A 15,708-nucleotide genomic window follows, 5' to 3' on the forward strand; every position below is an offset into this window, starting at 1 on the left:
GCAGAAGGGAAGGGCCACAGACCATGCTGCCCTCTAAGGACGTTCCTTGGCCTGCATGTCTGGGATGTCCGGTCCCGCTAGGTAGGGAGCACACAGGCTTCACTCCCCAGGACCCTGCTCGCTAGAAGAATGTTCCACAGCCTCCTGGGTCCCAAGTGCTGACTGAACCGTCCCCGGGCTCAGGTGCGGCTCAGCGTCTTGTTAGTGGAAGGAGTGCTCTGGTTCTCAGACGCACTCCTTGGATCCAGGGCTGATGGGCCCTACATCTGGTCTGATGACTGACCTGGTCCCGGGGCCAGCGGCGGGCGGGGACACTGCTTCTGAACTCCCAGCTTCAACCCCAGGGCCTGGTTCGCACACTCACACCGCAGCCTCCCCTCCTGTAGTGCATCCGCCCCGCAGACCTGGGCACGTCTGCGCACAGGCTGGGGTCTGGAGCCTGGCCGCCGCACGAGAGCCAAGGGCGAGACCCACACCCACAGACATGCCAGGCGCTTCTCTCCTTGGCCTGCACATTCCCTAGGTTTTCTGACAAACACTGTGTCATCAAAACAGTTTTCCAAAAAGTGAAACTGCATGGAAAGAATGGAATGCGACGTGATGCCATCAGGCCACAGAGTGCACGATTCCATTTCCCTGAAATGCGAGAAAAAACCAGGCTGTCGGGGCAGAGCCCGCAGGAGCAGGTGCACAGAGCAGGAGGCTGCCTGCCCAAGCCTGAGCCTGGCGCGCCCGAGGCACTGCCCTGGGACTCGACCCCAAGTTGTGGAGGCCAGTGCTCGCCTTCCCCAGCTCTGGCTCCGGCTGAGCACGGAGAGTTGTCGCTCCGTGGGGAGGCGGCTGCAGCTGTCACGGCTCAGAGCTCCTGCCCCCCTGACGCCTAAGGGAGGGCTGTGACCACGCGGCTCCTGCACAGGCGCCCGGAGCAGCAGGGCCGGAGAGGTTCTCATTGGTGCCACCTGCCGAGACAGAGGGGCGTGCCTGGCCATTCGGGGCTCCTCCCAGCGGCACTGTGACCACCATGCGGGGCGGGGGTTGGGGGGCACTGAAGGCCACAGCCGTGAAGCACCAAGGCTGGGCGTGGGGCAGCCGAACCGCCAGAGGAGCGGCCTCCGCGATGGAGAAGTTCAAGGCTGCGATGCTGCTGGGGGCCGTGGGGGACGCGCTCGGACACAGACATGCCCACAAGGACAACAGTGCCTCCAGAAAGAAGGTCCAGGAGGGGCTGCAGACAAGCGGGAGCCTGGACCAGCGGCCACTCTCCCCAGAGACATGGCCAGTGAGTGACAACACCATCATGCACCTGACGACAGCCGGGGCCTTGACCACAGGTAAGCCGGCCACCCGCCTTCAACCGCAGTCCTGCGGGCGCCGAGCGTCTCCACCGCGACGACCCCAACCCTGGCCACCAGCACCCCTTCTCGCCGCCTCTCCGGGTTGTGTCACTCTGCCTGTCTGCGGTCGGCCTCCGAAATCTGACTCGGTTCACGTCTGTAAACGTGTCTCCAGAGTTAAACCAACTGAATGTCTCGCTTCGGGCTGTTTCGCGAGAGGGTCCAGCTTCTCCCTGTAGGCAGTCGGCCCTCCAGTTTTACTCTGAAGGAAGAGAAAAACAATAAGCCCACTGGAAATTTGGGCCCATTAAGATAACATTGTTTGGGGATTACTTATAATCCCAAAGAGTTTGAGTCTAAATGCCATCTCCCAAAATAGGACTCAGGTATCTGCCTAAACCGCTTGTCGGGAGGCGACGCGGTGAGTCTGGCCGCTGGGGCCGGGGGCGTGACGTGTTCTCTGGGCAGCAGGTGGACGGGGGTGCGTGTCTGCACGACTTTCAGGGAAGCAGCGGGGGGTGAGCACAGCTCCTGGGCCGGTTCCGGCTAACAGGGTGCAAGTCGGGCGGCAGAGAGGCAGGGAGGCCTAGGCCCCGTGCCGGGGGCTCGCCCAGCTTAGCTCTGCGCTCACCGGGCAGGAATGCCGTCTGCCGCTGGATCCAAAATAGCCCAGGCGAGGCCTGGAGCCGCACAGATAAGATAGCTCAAGGGCGCCGAGCGGGGGGCACCTCCCTGAGTCTGTGCAGCGGGGACGTCCGGTGTCTCCGTGTCTCCGGTGTCTGTCCTTGGGCTGACCCGGAGCAGGACGCCCACCCTCCTCAGGAAGCCGCGCCCGAGCCCAGCCCCGGCCCCCGGGTTCGGGCGGCGCGGCCGGGCCTTGCTCCCAAACGCGGCTCCCTCCGTGGCGTCTGTGGCCGGGCGCCCCGCACGGTCCCCGTGTCCTCTCCGCGCCCACCCCCGTGTCTCGTGACGGTGGAGCCCACCCGCCGCGCGTCTGCAGCCGCCCCCGGACCGACGGGCTCTCTGAGATTAGCCTGAGCCCTCTTGACAGAAACGGCAGAATCTGCCTGATGTGAAATGGAGGAAGTGGGGGGGCGTTCGGGGCTTCGTTTCTGAGCCGAGACAAGCCCCCGCCTCCGGCCGGGGCACCGGGGGCCGCTGCGTGCCCAGCACCGCCTGGCCTGCCAGTCTCCAGGGGTCGCTGGAGAAGAGCGCCCGACCCGGAACCTCCGCAAAGCGCAGCGTGGTTCTTGTTCAAGTCACTAACAATCTAAGGGGAAATTTATTCAAATCTAGTCCAGCAGCTGGATCTTTTATCAATGAATAGCGAGGTGTGGGGCGCCTGGGGGCTCCGTTGGGGAAGCGGCTGCCTTCGGCTCAGGTCATGATTCCAGGGTCCAGGGATCGGGCCGGGTCGGGCTCCCTGCTCAGCGGGGAGCCTGCTTCCCCCTCTCTCACTCCCCCCTGCTTGTGCCCAGTCTTCGTGAAATAAATAAAATCTTTATTAAAAAAAATAGCAAATTGAAAAAAAAAGAGAGATAAAAAAAAATAACAAATTGCAGCCAAAATGGAGCCTCTGAGGCCCGTCCACGGGCCCCACCAGCCCCGACGTGGTGCTGAGCGCAGCATGCTGTGTGCTGACCCCGCCTGTGTCACCGTCTGACCCTCATGTCACCCCAAAAGCTGACGTCCTTACCATTGCTCTACAAAAGAGGGACAGACGCAGAGAGGTCAGCTGACTCGCCCCAGGGCCCCACAGCCACGTGAGGTCTGAGCAGGGACGAGACCAAGTAACTCGCGTCCAACACACAAGTTCCTCGCGCCATGCCCTCCGCCTGCAGCCAGCGGCCGCACGGGGACCTCCAGGACCCTGTGGACGCTAATTCCTCAGACCCACACACAAACTGGGACCATGGGTTGGCATTTTCAAGTGCGTCCGCCATTCTGCGCTGTGGGGCCGCGAGGTCCTTCCTGTTGTCGTGAGGGAGACACAGGGTCACAGACGGCCTGTGTGACCTGCTCCTTTGGGCTGCGTCTCCGGAATGTGCGGAACTGGGTGAGATCAGTCCTGGCCCCCGAGCAGCGTCGCGCTCCCTGCAGGCCGGCGGGCAATCCGGTGTCCGCAGCACGCCGGCGGGCTCACGGCCCGCAGTCACCAAAGCTGCCTTGTGTGTGCAGCCCTGTGCCCGTCGCCCAAGGGCGCCTCGGGGGCCCTGGGACCTGCCACTCTCGGGCCTCAAACTCGTGAGCTTGGTTTCCCTCCTGCTCTTTGGGACGATGACGCCTCCGGCACAGGCTTACGTAGACGAGGTGGGGGCGCGGGCACGGGACGGGGGTGCGGGACGTGAGCCCACCGGGGACCACAGCAGGTGTCTCGAGCGTGTGTGTACCCGCAGGGGAACGGGGGGCCTGGCCCACGCGTGATGCACCCGGCCTGTCCAGACCCAGCTCTCTGTCCCCTCTGTCGCCGGCTCCCTGGTGGGAACAGCATTTTGAAAAGCTGACATTTTTACTACAAAACGAGTTGCTGTGGGCATTCTGTCTTCTTTACGCTGACGTGGGCTGGGACACGTGCGGGGGTTTCGTGAGTGGACTTGTCTTTGCAGAGACAGAGCGGGAAGGCGGAGAAGGGTGAGCCCACAGGCCGTGTCACAAGGTGGCGAGAGTCCGACGAGGCAGCACGGCGGCTCCGGAAAACCTGTTTCTGGTTTGGATTCTAGCCTGAAACACAAGACTGTTGCTATTTTGTTTTTAAGGAGGTTTTTTTTTCCTTCAGAAGGATGTAATTCCAGAATAGAACGGATTACCTGAGGGATTCTGGAAGGCCGACTCCCTCACCCCACTTCGAGTTAAGGAAGGCTATTTGTTTGTAAGGGAGGTCATCTGGATGACCCCGGCAGCTGTGTGCCCCGTGAAGCCCACTACCCCCCCAACCCGGCTGGCCACACACTCTCTACACACCCCACCAGACTGCGGCCATGCGTGGCGCGTCCCACAGGCCGCCTGCCGTGTGCAGCTGGGGGCAGGAGGACTGAGGACCAGGTCCCGTCTCGGAGCCACAGCTCGGGCGCGAGGGCGGCAGGAGCTTCCCTCCTGGCGCAGGGAGGGGCTTGCCGAGTGAACCTGTCTCCCTGAAGCCGGGGTGACCAGGACGGGGTCAGGGCTCCCTCCTGACACCACCCCACGTCGGGGTGTGCACCCAGGAGAGGGGCGGACATGCATTCTGGGTACGGAGTGAGTCTGTTGGTAGCTGTGCAAGTCCCACTGGCGCCTTGCCCCTGCCCAGCTGGCCTGGCACAGCGGCCTCTCCACCACCCCGCCCTGCTCTCTGATGGAACAAAGAAACTGGACCCCACATTTGGAGCTCTGTGGCCTCTACCCACCAGGCTGGGCTTTTAATGACAGCGGTGCTCAGACCTTGCCCTCGACCTCTGGTTACCATCATCTCTGGGCTCGGGCAGGTCACGTAACCCACGGAGCCTTCCCCATGACCCAACAAGACAAGCTGGCGGTGCTGGGGGCACCTGCAACTGTCGAGGGGAACGGCCCCCCGACAGCTGATGGGCAGCGCTTTAGTTACCCTGCCCTCCATGTCCGCCATCCTCAAGGGACGCCCTCACACACTGGGGACAGCTTGGGACAAGCTGGGGCTGCCCTGGGCTGCTTCCCAGGAGGGAGACGGCCGACGGAGTACGGAGGCTCTGCCTGCCGCACAGAGACACCGGCTCGCAGAAGCCCAGGGAACAGGCAGATTTCAGGCCAGTCCTCACGTGGGTAGAACTGTGGGTTTTGTCTGGACTCTGCTGTGTAGCCAGAGTGAAGCCTGTGCAGGCTATACATCCCCAGGGAGCCACGACTGTGGGCGGTAGATCGCCAGAAGCTTCCTCCTCTTCCGCGCACGTGGGGCCACGAAGCTTACTGCCACCGGCCTTGTCCCTGATGCCCTGGGGCTCACAAGGCCGCTGCCCTTCCTGCTCAGCCTGACCCTGTTCTCCTGCTCTTTCATTCCCAGACTACTGGTGCCTGGACGACCTGTACCGGGAGATGGTGAGGCGCTATGTGGAGGTCCTCGAGAAGCTTCCAGAACACTGGGCGGACCCGGCCACCCTGGAAGGCTGCTCGCAGCTGAAGCCAGATAACTACCTCCTTGCCTGGCACACGCCTTTCAACGAGAAAGGTCAGGGAGCGCTTTCTTCTCCCCATAAAGCGCATGTGGGACAGCAGCCTGGACACTAACCCGTGTGCCGTTCACTAACCAGCAACACCGCAGGTTTGCGCAGCACAGGGGGACAGCTGGGGCTCCCGGGTGCCACGGCCGACACCCAGGCGTCCATCCACACCAGTCCTGGGTTCATCTTAAGGATCACTCTCGACTGCCTTCCCTTTAAGCTTGTATTTCACCAAAGTCAGGAAAACACGTACTAGCAGCATGTGGTCTGTCCCCAGGATGCTCCAATGTGTTCAGAGGGGCCATATTTACGTGACCAGATCTCTGCCTCCACGGCACCAGCTCCTGGGTCCTGGGCCTGCCCTGCCAGGTTTATAGAGGACAAACGTGCCCCTTTGGGTTTATACTGGGGACGGACCCCACTCTGGGCTTATACTGGGGATGGGTCCCCCCATCTGAGCTTCTACTGAGGAGGGGTCCCCCTGTCTCTGCTTCTACTGAGGACGGACCCCACTCTAGGCTTATACTAAGGACAGGTCTCCCCATCTGGAATTATACTGGGGGACAGAACCCACTGTCGGCTTATCCTGAGGTTGGCATCTAATCATGGCATCTAACGCGGCATGAAAGAAAGGAAACAGAATCTATCACGGAGAGAAAAGTCAATCATCAGAACCCATGAAGCCTGAGGCAGCTGTTCGAGTCACCGAACGGGTGTAAAGCTGTAGGTACTCCACAGGCTGAAGCAGTTACTTAAGGACACAGATGGACACGAATCACATTTTCAGAAAAACATTACGACGTCTGAGTTTCTAAATGCACTGGGTGAAATTATAGTTTTCAGAAGAAAAACTTAGTGAGTCTGAAGGCACAACAGTAGAAACAACCCAGAGTGGGACACAGAGGAAAAAGAATTCGCGAATAGGAAAAAAGCACAGGCGACTTACAGTGACCTCATGTGCCTGTGGCAGGGCCCCGTAGAGCGAAGGGCAGCAGAGAAATGATGTGAAGGAATAGTGGTCAAGTCTCAGAGACGGGAGCAGACTCTTCTCCGAGGAGACTTCAGACGCCAGCAGACACGGGAAAAGTCGCTCCACAGCACTCGGCGTCAGGGAAACCCCAGTCAGAACCACAGTGAGATCCCCCCTCACGCCAGTCAGAAGGGCTGGAATTAAGTCAGGAAACGACAGGTGTTGGCGAGGGTGTGGAAAGACTGACCGTGAGGCCCATCGGGGGGACACAGGACACGACCACCCAGCTCCTTCCGAGGTGACCGCTCACTGCTCGGAGGAGCTGAACGGTCCCTCCGGGGTGTCCGCCCCAGAGAAAAGAAAGCATGTGCCGGGACCAAGGTTTGGTTAGGAGAGTTCACGCTGCTGTCACCACCCCCCACCGGGGGAAATGGCCCAGGCGTCCGTCAGCATGTGGGAGGGCAGTGCGGTGGCTTGTCGTCACACCCTGGGACCCCGGGACCCCGGGACCGCGCCCTCGCTCCGAGGCAGGCCGCTCAGCGGAGCTGGCTTCACAGCGAGCCAACGTGTCCGGCTACAGCACGCAGTCTCTGCGGGTCTGTGCCCAGCGTCTTCCCGGGAGAGCGCGGGAGTGCGTCCCAAGCCACCCAGAATTCTGTGTCCGATGCCGGAGCAACCTTCCGACATGCAGAAGCTTTGCCATCCACGTCCTCTCTGTGTGTCAGGCACTTGGGTCGTGGGCCTGTCTGCCACTCCCTTCATGAGACTGGATCGGTGCTCCCTAAGTGTGTGTCCGTGTCCGGTCACTCGTGGAAGTCCGGCTACCAGAGGCGGGGTTCTCGGAGCCAAGTCTGAAACTGGGTGTACTGTGTGTTCCTCCCAGGGTCAGGGTTCGGGGCCGCCACCAAAGCCATGTGCGTCGGCATGCGGTACTGGAAGCCAGAGCGCCTGGAGACACTGGTGGAAGTGAGCGTCGAGTGCGGCAGAATGACACACAACCACCCCACAGGTGACGCTGTCCCCGGGGTCGCTTGCCTGTCGGCCGGCACGCACCGCGTACGCTATGTGGTCGACCTAAGAGCCGGCTCGGCGTTGAACGTGGCAGCTCTGGAGAGGGTGAACCCGGCATGTGTGGCGCCGTGTGCGCCGGGGGGAGGGAAAGGAAGCTGCGCCCCGGGCTGACGTCTCGGGCGGACACTTTGTGTCACAGAGGTCGGGCATCTTCTGCTGAGCGCCGCGCCCGTCCCCAGCCGTGCCTCTGTTTCCCCACCTGTCGCGGGGATGACTGTGGCACTGGGAGCCAGGCCAACTTGCACAGGAGGACAGAGCATGGAGCCCCGAGCTCTGGGCTTGTCCTCCTGGAGCCGTGACGCCGGCTGCTCCCGGGGTTTCCCACCGCAGGTCCGTCACACAGCATGAGGGCAGGCGGGGCCCCAGCACTGACCATGAGTCACGACCTAGAAGGGCTGTCGGCTCCTAAGTTTAAGAAAGATTGACGTGGGCGCCTCAGTATCTCCGTCGTTAAATGTCTGCCTTCAGCTCGGGTCAGGATCCCGGGGTCCTGGGATTGAGTCCCTCGTCAGGCCCCTGATCGTCAGGGAGCCTGCTCCCCCCCCACTCCCCCTGCTTGTGTTCCCTCTCGATGTGTCTCTGTCAAGTAAATACATTAAAAAAAAAAAAAATGACATGAAACTCGCAAACCTGTAACCACGCATTAATCAGGGCAGGGGACGCGCCTGCCTAGCCCGCCGCTGCCCTGAGACTTCCCTCTTTCAAGGCCACTTTCTTTTTTCCTGAAAGACTTTATTTATTTGAGAGAGAGCAGGTGCGTGAACGGGGGAGGCAGAGGGAGAAGCAGGCTCCTCGCTGAGCAGGGAGCCCGATGCAGGGCTCAATCCCAGGACCCCGAGATCATGACCTGAGCCGAAGGCAGACGCTTCTGGAGCCCCCCAGGCGTCCTCCAAGCCACTTTCAATGTTGCTGTAGCTGGTGTGGCTGCCCTGTGCCCCCCTGGCAGCACCCGCATGGGGCACTCACGGCAGGCAGACATGTGGAGCGGCTGGCGCTGTCCTGGCCGGCTGGGGAGGGCTCCGTGCTGAGTGCCCGCTAGCCCGTGGTGCAGGTGGAGGCGGGCTGAGCCCGGGAAGCCTCCAGGCGTGACAGAGCCGAGTGTCTGCCGACAGTCTGAGGTCCACAGGACTCCAGGTCTGCAGTCCCGACCTCTACAACATTGGCTGATGGACTGTCCGCTCGTATGAAGGAAACGCGTGACACAGTGTGTTTCTGCGGAAAGCCCCGATGAGACACGGAGGGTCTGAGGGCCCGCAGGCTACTCCAGGAAGGCAGGGGCTCCTGTCCAGTGTTCCGGACACTGCGGGCTGCAGGCATCGCAGTCGGATTGCGGTGCCCGGCCTGGAGGCTGGATACCCCTGGGGGAGGGCCACGGCAGGGGGTCAGGATGGTGACAGGTCTGAGAACCGGACACGGACTCCCAGCCTGCAGCAGTGCCTCCCAGAGTGGCCAGCGAGCCCCAGGGCAGTTCCGAGACGGCCATGCCTCTCTCTGAGTGGTTGTCCTTTCCGTGAGCCTCGGGCAGGCCTGGCGGGCATTCCTGTGTCCCCACCACAGCCCTTTGTGCAGGAGATGGAAGGCCAGTGTGCCCGGAGCCACGGCCCAGGACCCCGAGCCCAGAGCCATGGTTGTTCTGTTGTTCTGCTCTCTGCCCCGCAGGCTTCCTCGGGTCCCTGTGCACGGCCCTGTTTGCATCGTACGCTGCCCAGGGCAAGCCGCTGGAGCAGTGGGGCAGGGACATGGTGCGGACAGTCCCGCTGGCCGAGGAGTACTGTAAAAAGACCATCCGGCACCTGGCAGGTAAGCCCAGCCCCTTTCCTGTCGCTCCCCATCAGGCGGGCCTGATGCACACTCAGGGCACATTCAGATCAGGTTCCCAGACAGCTCGCGGTTGGACCACCCCACAATGAGGCGGGGGCCTGACCCCGCCAAGCGGGCCAAGGCACCCCTGGCAGAGGGCGACACCTGCCCAGGGGACTCCTGTAGCCAGGAGACCAGGAACAGTCGAGCAGTTGGAGCTCCACACCCCGACCCCAGCGTCCTGCTGTCTGACAGCAGCCAGATAGACAAGAGGGTGCACACCGGGCTTCGGCATTCCGGATGGTCCTAAAGTAGCCCGTCCCTGGGAAGAGGGACGCCCACACCGACATCCACACTGCTCCCAAAGCTTACGGATGGCCGGACCCAGAGCCCAGACGGGTATCTGTGCCCGCTGGTGACATAAACACCCAGAAATGTCTGTCTGTCCCAGTTACCCAAACCCGTGGTCAGAAGACACCCCCCCATGGCTGCCCATGTGGCGTCCACTGGCTTGTCCGGCAGAGGCTCTCGGGATCACGGTGTCTCTGGCGTCGGGGAAATGGCACCTGACAGACCAGACAGAGAAGCAGGCGCAGGGCCAGAAAGCCCACGGCTTCTCCTCGGGCAGCTGGCCCCGCGCAGGGCTCTCTCCCTCTGGGAGGGCCCGGAGCTCCGCGTGGCTGTTCTGAAGTTGTACGTGTTCCTCCTGGGGCAGAGGGCCCTCGGGGTGTGGGTGCAGGAGCAGGCTGTGGTCTTCTGGGCTGCCCGAGGCCGAGGTCTTGAGACAGGAAACCCACTGTCAACCTTTGACAAGTGGGGACTCATTATAAATGCTTCTGGAGAAGCTTCCAGACCAACGTGACCAGGAGAGCTTTGCCTCTGCTTCTGCCAGCTCATAGAGCTGGGAAACTTGCCCACCAGCCCATTCCAGAGGGAAGCAGAGAACCTCTTGTCCACCATGAACTCAAGTGTCCCCTATAACCCTAATCATAGAACAGAGCTCCACACTTGCCTTATTTTGCCTGGCTTGAGTCACTCAGCCCGGGCTCTCTGCAGTGGCGAGGCTGCCTGGGGCCGCGTCCTTCCACAGGGAGAGATAGGTCAATGAGGCCTAGTGCGGGCCATGCGGAGTGTTCCCGCTGCATGGGGGACAGTCCCCAGAGCTCCCCAGGCTTTTCCACAGAGCAGCCGTCAGGGGCACTCCTGGTCAGGAACAGGGAGGACTTGGATCTTTCTGTTTAATTTTAAACGTGTTCAACCTAGAGTTTTATGACCTTCTAGGACACACACCCTTTTCAGTAGAAACCCAAAACCGTCTGGAGAAAATTGTGTACAGGGCTTTCTGATTAGTGGTGACAAAACCCGTGGGCAGTACCGACACTAGCAACTCTGTTCCCCGTCTCTCTGCTTGGACATCTGTCCCCGAACTTGCTGCCCAGCGGCCGGGAGAGAAGTGGCCCCACGCGGGCCGAGCCCGGGTGTCCTCAGAGCCTTCCTGTCTGGCCTGGTCACCTTGCCCCGGCCTTCGGTGGCTTTGCTGTTAGTTTTGTAAAGTGGACTCTGGCCAGCTTTCCTGGGAGCCTGCAGGTCCCTCAGGACCCAGAGCCCCACCAACACCTGTCCTAGGGCCTATCTGTGACTCCGAGCCGTCCCCCATCCCACGGGTGTCGGCTGTGCCCCTGAGCTGGGGGCTCCCCGAGCTGGCGAGGAGGTGCTGCGGTGTCAGCCGCCAGCCAGAGGGACGCCCAGGCTCACTGTCGTCACCTGCACCCCAGCTGCATGTGTCAGGGCAGGGGTACAGGCTCAGAACACACAGGAGAACAGTCTTGGGACCGCAGGCTGGGTCCTGGGTCCCAGACAGAGTCGAGCAAGGCTTAGGGCTGCTTTGTCCCTCGTCTCCACGTTCCTCGCGGTGGTTTCAAAGCAGTGGTGGACGCCAGCGGGAGCCACGAAGCCGTGGCCGGGTGGGCTCAGCCCTCCACCTCCGGCCGCCCGCCCGGCCCCCACCAGCCGGCGGCCCTTGGCACAGCGCACCTGCTCTCTCTGCAGAGTACCAGGAGCACTGGTTTTACTTTGAAGCTAAGTGGCAGTTTTACTTGGAGGAGAGAAAGATCAGCGACGACTCGGGGAGCAAAGCCGTCTTCCCTGACCGCTATGACGCAGAGGAGAGGGACAAGGTAAGTCTGGCGTGTCCAAGGGTGGGGACGGTCATGGCCGGGGTCCCCGCCAAGGGGCCACGGCGGCCCGGCTGTGTTCCGGCTGTGTGAGGAGCCCGGCCGGAGAGGCTCCCGCCCCGCCGGCAACGAGGGGCCCAGAGCAGCCATGGCGGCGGTGGGGGGCGCTGTGTGTTGCAAACCTTCCTGGAGGAAGCATGTTTGAAACAGATAAAAGTTCATCTTCCACTTTCTCTCACTAAAAGCACGGTATGTGCTAGAAAATTTGAAAATAGGGTTGTTAAAGACGTTCTGTTCCCCTTCATGTTCTCTGGGGTTACGACTTCAAGTCGAGGCTGATGAACAAGGCTTTGCATGCCATCACCCTGCCTCGGGCTGCCAACACCCCAGCCAGCGGACGCTGTCGGCATCGGGGGCGGTAGCACGGGGGAGAGACCTGAGTCCCTGCGGCGTGGCCGAGATCCGCACGTGTTGTCCATAGCTAAGCTGAAGCCCCTTGCAGTCAGGCACTGAGCACACTTGTGGGCGGCCCCTCTGCCTGCCGAAGGCACCCCTGTGGTCCCAGCCGGCTGCCCCAGCCCCAGCCAGCGCGTCTGCGTTCCAGGTGTGAGGACGATGTCAGGACGGTGTCAGAGAAGAGGGAGGGCCACCCTTCCTGCTCGGGTGTCCTTACCGCCCCTCTGTGTGCCCCCGTGGACCTCGCCTGGATGCAGGAAGGCCCCGGTGGGCAGTCCTACAGATGATACGGCTGCCCCAGACCAAGGCTGAAGGTCCCCAAGGCATGGGGCTGTGACAGCCCATCCCCCCCTCCTGGCCCCTGCCCGCTCCCTGCTCTCGCCAGCCTGACCACGTGCGGCACACCCCACGGGGCTTCATGCAGAGCCCCCACCCCACCCTGCCTCAGGGCCTTGGCGCCCGCTGGGCCCGTGCTTTGCTCAGACGAGGGCCGCGTAGGCTCTGTCACCACAGACTTGGCAGTTGCCCCAACTCGTGGCCAGGCTGGTTTGTCACAGGAAGGCCTGCATTCATGGGAGCCTCCAAAGATGAGTCTTTCCTGTGCATGGTCAGCCCAGCGCTGGGACCGTGCCTGGCAAACACACGGTGCCCCGTAAGTGCACAGCCAGCAGGTAAACACCTGTGACCTGGAAGAAACCGGGAGCTCATGCCCCAGCCAACACTGGTTTGCTGTCGCGTGACCTTGACCCCACTCTTCCTTCAGGCTTACCGGAAATGGAGCTCAGAAGGCCGAGGGGGCCGGCGGGGCCACGATGCTCCCATGATTGCCTACGACGCTCTCCTTGGAGCCGGGGACAGCTGGACCGAGCTCTGCCACCGGGCCATGTGTCACGGAGGTGGGACTGCCTTCTTTAATGGTCTTGGGTTCTGGGCGACCAGCAACCTGTTCTCACCCCAAAGTGTCCTCCCAGGGTCTCCAAGGGCCTGGCCTCCTGCCCCCCAGAATGTGTGTCCTTCTCTGGGCGGGTGCTGCCTCGCATGGCCGTTTTCCTGAGCTCACGAGGAAAGGACTTTTGGGGAAGACGGGGTCCGTGCCCCTCCCCTCCAATGCCACTGGGCGAAGAGTGGGCATCCTGCTGCAACAGCCCCATATGGTTCTGCCGACCCTGTGGCCAGACAGGGTTCTGTGGGACTCTGCATCAGCGCTGCGGGTTTGAGCCTCGCAGGGGCAGCTGTCACGGTCCCGAGGCTGTGCAGGATCTCCCGGCCCCCCGGTGCCCACTCTCTCCTGCGGGTGTGAAATGAGGGGTTCCTGGCAAACACCAGCTCGCACAGGGCACAGAGTCTCCATGGGCATCAGAGCCCCTCGGTTCCTGGTGCCGAGGCTGAGGTGGTGAGGGCCGGTGCCGCCCGCAAACGTGGGCTCCCGGGGCACCCGGCCCCCAGGACAGCACGGGCATCTGCACACAATCGCGCGTGTCCGGGTGTGCAAGGAGAGGGTGGGAGGGGCAGCAAACCCCTCAGGTTGGGCACCTGGAGAAGACGGGGTCGGGTCCGGGGAGCTGCCCAGAGGGTCTCTGACACGAGCCCTTGGCAAGGGGGACTGGTAGGCTCTGCTAGTGCCCGGTCCCTGAGCCATGGCTGCCTGCCTCGACCCCGAGGTCCCTGAGGACCTGTGTTTTTCGTTCCAGGCGAGAGCGGGGCCACGGGGACCATTGCGGGCTGCCTGTTCGGGCTGCTGCATGGCCTGGACGGGGTTCCCGCGGACCTGTACGAGGACCTGGAGCACAGGGAGGAGCTGTTGCGCCTGGGCGAGGCCCTGTACCGCCTGTCCACGGAGGAGAAGTAAAGCCTCCCACCGCCGCCGTCGGGGCCCACGGCCCTCCTGGTGTGCGCCACGCCTCCCCGGCCAGAATCACATCTAACCCTCCCCTCCCCAGTGTCAGAACCCCACCTGCCGTCCCACGAGGATGTTTGTCCTGCCCTCGCGCGGCCCCGGGACATCAGTGGTCCCACGCCAGAGGCCCCAAGCCTCCCAGCGCGGCAGCACAAACAGCCTCGGGGACAGTCGGAGTGTCTCACTGGGTGCACCACTAATGCTGCTGGCTCCCCGGTGCCGACCACACTAACCAGGACGGCTGCGCGCGGACCAAGCGCACGTCCCCGCCTGCTCCTGGCCTCGGCGCGGCAGCCGGAAGCACGCGCTTCACCTCCGCCGGCATTTTTAATCACACTAGATCTTAGATCTTAAAAAACCAACCCCTTTGGAACGAGTGCCTGAGAAAACCGGGAAATAAAGGGTCCTCGTGTGTCCCTGCACCTCCTTCGGTGTGGTCTGCGGCTGTCACGTAGCCTGCTGGGCCTGGCCTGGGCCACCGCAGGCTCCACCGGGCTCGCTGCTCAGGACGTGGCCGGTCCCTGCCCGCGAGCGCAGAGAACGAGCGCACCTGCTCCGGCCGACAGGAGCGTCCCGCACCGTCTTTCGGAAGTAGCATCTGGTGTGAATAAAAGCCGGGGGCGTCTCGCGCTTAACATGGCTTCGGCAGCTTGGCTGGGCCGGCCCGGCTGTGGCGGCGCTCTCTTCAGGGGGCTCCGGGGCCCGCGGGGTCACCCCTCGCTTCCCAGGAGGGCGCGAAGGCTTGGCGCAAGCTGGCAGGCGACGGACGCGGGAGGCGCTGGCGAGGAAGGTCTCCGAGTCACGGACTAACGCCCGCTGCCGCTGCCGCTGTTTTGTTTTTATTTTCGGGGGGAAAGGCAGGAAGCCGCGTGCAGGGGGCCTCGCGGCCGGACCGCCGGGAGCGCAGGCCGTGGAGGTAAGCGGGCTCGTCCACCGCGGCGGCCCAGGGCCGGCCCCGTCCGGCGCCAGGACTCTAGCCGTCCTTGAGGGTCAGGAAGGGGGTCTATTCGCAGCCCGCCGGCTAAACAGCACAGATTCCCAGGGCCCCCGAGAGGAGGAGACCGTGGCCCCGTCTTGCTGCAGAGACTTGCACGGGCGGAAGACGAGGCCACGGCCTGGTGAGGGGGTCTCAGCCCTGCGGGTCTGACCCGCGCTCCCGCAGAGGTGACGCCCTCGGCTTCCAACATCCCCGAGCCGTGCGCCCGGGGCGCTGTGTGGAGAGCCGGAGGCCCCCAGCCGCGGTCGCGCTCCCAGGCCCCTCACGTGGCCCTGGAAGCCGCCTCGCGCGTGTCCTGGGGGAGCGTTTCAACACGCGCACACACCCTTTTGGCATTTTGGGACCCCGTCCTTTTGGCCACTACGGTTTCTTGGGCACTGTGGTCCAGTCCCTCGGTAGTCCCGTTCCCGAGGCAACGCGGGCCCCTCCAGCAGGGACGTCACGTCCCCGGTAGCCCGCGGCTTCGCGCCCCTGCGTGCGGGGCTCAGGCAGGGGCGCGTCCTCCCGCAGTGCAGGGCGTCCCCTCTATGCTCCACTGGCACGGCACGTGGGCGCACAGGCTCGGAAGCGGGGCTCAGGTCCGCAGCCAAGCCGACCGTGCTGGGCAGCATCGGCAGCCCCAAGCCCTCGGGGACAGGCCCCGGCTCCTGCCGCTGCTGGCCTCAGGGCGGGAGCATGTCCCCTGCTCTGCTCACACATGTGGAGACTTCGGGCGGATCTGATGGATTCGTGTCCCCAGGCTCTCTGGTTAAGAGATTTTGGTTCAGGTTTAAACTCTTGTTCCCAGCGCTCTGCATCTGGAAGCCGGATGGGAGTGGGTTTGGAAGATGCACTGTCCCC

The 15,708-nt window shown here is 63.0% G+C and overlaps 1 protein-coding gene across 2 annotated transcripts; it reads left to right on the top strand.

Moving 5' to 3' along the window:
• Window positions 1-912: 912 nt before the first annotated feature.
• Window positions 913-14,798, top strand: LOC131814035 (inactive ADP-ribosyltransferase ARH2-like). Of its 2 annotated transcripts, none has more exons than XM_059144642.1 (7): window positions 913-1,331; window positions 5,347-5,511; window positions 7,357-7,482; window positions 9,204-9,344; window positions 11,394-11,521; window positions 12,738-12,870; window positions 13,666-14,795. In XM_059144642.1, the coding sequence occupies exons 1-7, from the start codon at window positions 1,022-1,024 to the stop codon at window positions 13,821-13,823; spliced, it is 1,161 nt and encodes a 386-aa protein (XP_059000625.1). In that variant the 5' UTR covers window positions 913-1,021; the 3' UTR covers window positions 13,824-14,795. The 2 variants fall into 2 exon arrangements, with proteins under 2 accessions (XP_059000625.1, XP_059000626.1); XM_059144643.1 differs by lacking the exon at window positions 913-1,331 and adding an exon at window positions 1,586-1,755 and having other exon boundaries at window positions 13,666-14,798.
• The last annotated feature ends 910 nt before the right edge of the window (window positions 14,799-15,708 follow it).

Source organism: Mustela lutreola, chromosome 13 (assembly GCF_030435805.1).
Source record: "Mustela lutreola isolate mMusLut2 chromosome 13, mMusLut2.pri, whole genome shotgun sequence".
NCBI lineage: Eukaryota > Metazoa > Chordata > Mammalia > Carnivora > Mustelidae > Mustela > Mustela lutreola.

Excerpts from the sequence above, each read along its gene's own strand:
- LOC131814035 (XM_059144642.1), top strand. The coding sequence starts at position 1,022 with ATGCGGGGCGGGGGTTGGGGGGCACTGAAGGCCACAGCCGTGAAGCAC. Across the intron at positions 9,345-11,393 it reads GACCATCCGGCACCTGGCAG|AGTACCAGGAGCACTGGTTT; the intron begins GTAAGCCCAGCC and ends CTCTCTCTGCAG. Across the intron at positions 11,522-12,737 it reads ACGCAGAGGAGAGGGACAAG|GCTTACCGGAAATGGAGCTC; the intron begins GTAAGTCTGGCG and ends CTCTTCCTTCAG.